Raw genomic sequence first — 3096 nt, forward strand, 5'->3', positions numbered from 1 at the left:
GCAGTGAACTTTTGAAGCAGATGCCAAAAGAACCACATATACAATCAATACAGATGGGTGGAAAATCACTACACTGAGAATCAATAATCATAACTAAAGTTATTTATGAAGCAAAAATGCCAAATCTTACCGAGTTACATACCCCCATTGTGATGAGCTGTTGCTTTTTTGTCTTATGTGAAGGAACTGTATATCTCTTGGGTATATGACTACTGGTCAGACAAAACAAACATGACCTTAGGCTTTCATTGTGATGGACATGTTTATCACTTTCTATTTTTAAGTTAGCTGCAGGCCCCTATGAAACCACACCTAGGTAAGCACTAAGAGCCACTGGCACTTTCAGATTCTGTTTTTTTTTTTGTGTTGGTGTGTGTGTGTGCATCAAATTAACAATGTGGTATTAGGTCAGATCTGCCAGAAAAGCTGTGTGTATCCTGGAGCAGACTCTAAAGCTGTGAATGGATTCATTCAGACACTGAGAACGCAAAGCTACAGTGCTCCGCTGATGGCCAGTACAACAGGTGAGACACAGCAAGGTCTTGGGTCCAATCCAACTGAGCAAAATGTGGTTCTGGACGAGAGTGCCCACTGAGAGCTTAAACACTTCAAACTGGTCCTGGTGCGTTCACACAAAAACACACACGGTCTGCTGGCCAATCATCACTACCAACCAAGCTGTTTGCATATAAAGGGGTAGAGACCGGCAGCAGAGAATGGCCCAAAGGAAGGGTAAAATTGATAACAACAATAATAATAATGATAATAAATGTACAAATTCAAGGGCAAAATGGAGAATTCCAAACAAAACTCAGAAAATATATAGGAAAAGAGGAAACAAAAACACAGGTTGCATCTATCAGAGTGAGAATGTGGTGTTTAGTCCCTTTAGCGCAGTCTGGTCCTGTTGACCTTAGGTATCACACTTAAATCCATGAGTGATCCCAAGTGCACATGTGACACAGGCACATGTACATACACACATGCACAGCTGTCTAGGCATGAAAAGCTGTGCTGATTAAGATGAGCAGACTGAACAGTGCAGTCTATTGCCCACCTATGGTACAGTTCGTAGTGATTTTCCTCCGCTTTGGATTGTGTCGTAATAATTCTAGCTCCCTCTTTGTCGGCTCCCATGTTGTGTATTTCTCCCCTATGCCTGAGGACACAAAGAAAAACAAATAAGACAGAAGTGAGATATCAGATGGCCTTGTTTCAAAAGCTGCATCACGTTCTCTGACAGAAGACAAAATGCTATACCTTGCAATTTCCAGGCTTTCCTCTGTTCCTCTTTGGCAATTTGCTCCATGTCTTTGTCGTATATGTAGTCTTGACATACAAAACAATATATTCCACCGTATAATAGGTCTATCGCTAGAAGCAGGAGAGAAAGGGGGGGAGAATGTGAGATTGCACTGTAATTACAAACAGATTTTTTTCCAGCACAGTAATACATATTGGGTTTTTACTGTCCAACCTCATAGGTGCAGCCAGCCTCAAGACAAGTGCCTTCTTCATCCTGCATTTTTCACTCACCACAATATTTCCATCTCATTGCTGCACTGAACAATTATAGCAGATATGTGTGGAGCAGTGATAGAACAGGTGTATTTTTCTTCCTCCACCAACCTGTGCTTTCAACTAACACATCACTCTCTTCCATTCTCAAACTCCACAGCAACAATACCTCATCTCTGTTGCCGTGACAACCTATTTTTAGCTAAATCAGACATTTTTATGTTTTCAGTACTACCCACACTGACAAAATGAGCTAACACATCATGTAGAAAACCTGACTGGTGTATGTTACGTTGCCGTCACAGTGCCATGTTTTTTGTGTGTTTGTGTGCATGGGGTACAAGAACACAGAAATGCATAACGCAGAAGAAAACCACAAATTAGTTTGGAAAAAACAAGATCTTTTGATGTCACCCTTTTCTCTGATAAAGCATGGTCACATTTGGTTACACTGAGCAGGATACTGCTCTGTGGACAACAATAACCCAGTTAAGAATGAAAAATGAGTGCAACACAAGTGGCAGCAAGAGGAAGAGGATAGACGACGAGTACTGCACAAGACAAAGACACGACATAAATCAGAAAGCCTGCTCACTTTAGTGAAAAACAAAGAGAGGATATGGATATGAACAAACAGGAGAAAATGATGTAAAGGGGGTCCAGAGAATGATCTAGCTAAAAAAGAAAAAGGACAGGAAGGAGATATAAAAGTAGTCCTGAAGAGTGATGTTAGGAAAAGAAGGTGAACAAGACGTGAAAGGCACCTTAAGGAGGAAGTTTGCTATTTAGCAGAGCAGCAGACTGGAGAGTTTGGATTAATTTGATTGGAGGTGGAGAAGACACAGCTTTAAATTAATTAAAGACAATCAAACAACTACAAGCCACCCTCTTTCCATATATAGTTGTTCTCGTCAGGGTAATATCAACATCGTTCTCATTAGTACCACTGCCTTGTTTAGGATAATTAGCATGTGAGGTTAAAACTAGGCTTTCTGGTAGCTGGGGATTATCCATGCACACCCCTTCCTTGCTGCTGTATGAAGGAGAGTGTAGTAACTTAAACCCATGACATTTAACTGTCTTAACTCCAGAATGGTAATAATATGCTGCAGTGAGAAAGAGGTTCAGCTCCTAGTCTGCTCAGAGGAGGAAGCTGCCCAAAGTAATGCTGTAATCCTTCACTGATGATAGCTGATGCTGCAGTGGGTCACAGGGTGCATGTAAAGACTGACATGAAGGGCTCGATAAGATTTTTTTTTTTTGTTAGTATTTAGATTCATGATACAGTTTTGTTTCCATACTCCAAACAATAAACCAATTCTTGAATAATTTCTGGCATAATTAAGAGGGAGTGATTGAGTTTGTGGCTTACCTAGATTGTGTCTCTTGTTTTTTGCGTGCTCGTGGATGTGTTTCTTCGTAAAACAGCCAAAAAAGACGCAGTAGAGACAAGAGTGGAGTCGGTTCAGGTGAGCGCCACACATGTGACAGATACACGACTTGGCCTGGAAAGAAAGGCCCAAGGGGTGGGGGTGGGGGATCAGGGTAGGGACAGAGGGGAAAAGGAATAGACATGTC

General features: G+C 41.3%; 1 protein-coding gene across 6 annotated transcripts in view; it reads right to left on the bottom strand.

The window, feature by feature from the left end:
* LOC109973208 (ubiquitin carboxyl-terminal hydrolase 22) overlaps positions 1–3096 on the bottom strand; it is a 23877-nt gene that overhangs the window by 8113 nt on the left and 12668 nt on the right. For all 6 annotated transcript variants that reach the window (XM_020622618.1, XM_020622615.1, XM_020622616.1 and 3 more), the window contains 3 exons: positions 2891–3023; positions 1261–1374; positions 1058–1159 (listed from right to left, as the gene is read on the bottom strand). In XM_020622618.1, the coding sequence (XP_020478274.1) occupies positions 1058–1159; positions 1261–1374; positions 2891–3023 (349 nt within the window). The remainder of the gene's footprint in view (positions 1–1057; positions 1160–1260; positions 1375–2890; positions 3024–3096) is intronic.

The sequence above is a fragment of the Monopterus albus genome, unplaced genomic scaffold (assembly GCF_001952655.1).
Source record: "Monopterus albus unplaced genomic scaffold, M_albus_1.0 scaffold284.1, whole genome shotgun sequence".
In the NCBI taxonomy this organism is placed as follows: domain Eukaryota; kingdom Metazoa; phylum Chordata; class Actinopteri; order Synbranchiformes; family Synbranchidae; genus Monopterus; species Monopterus albus.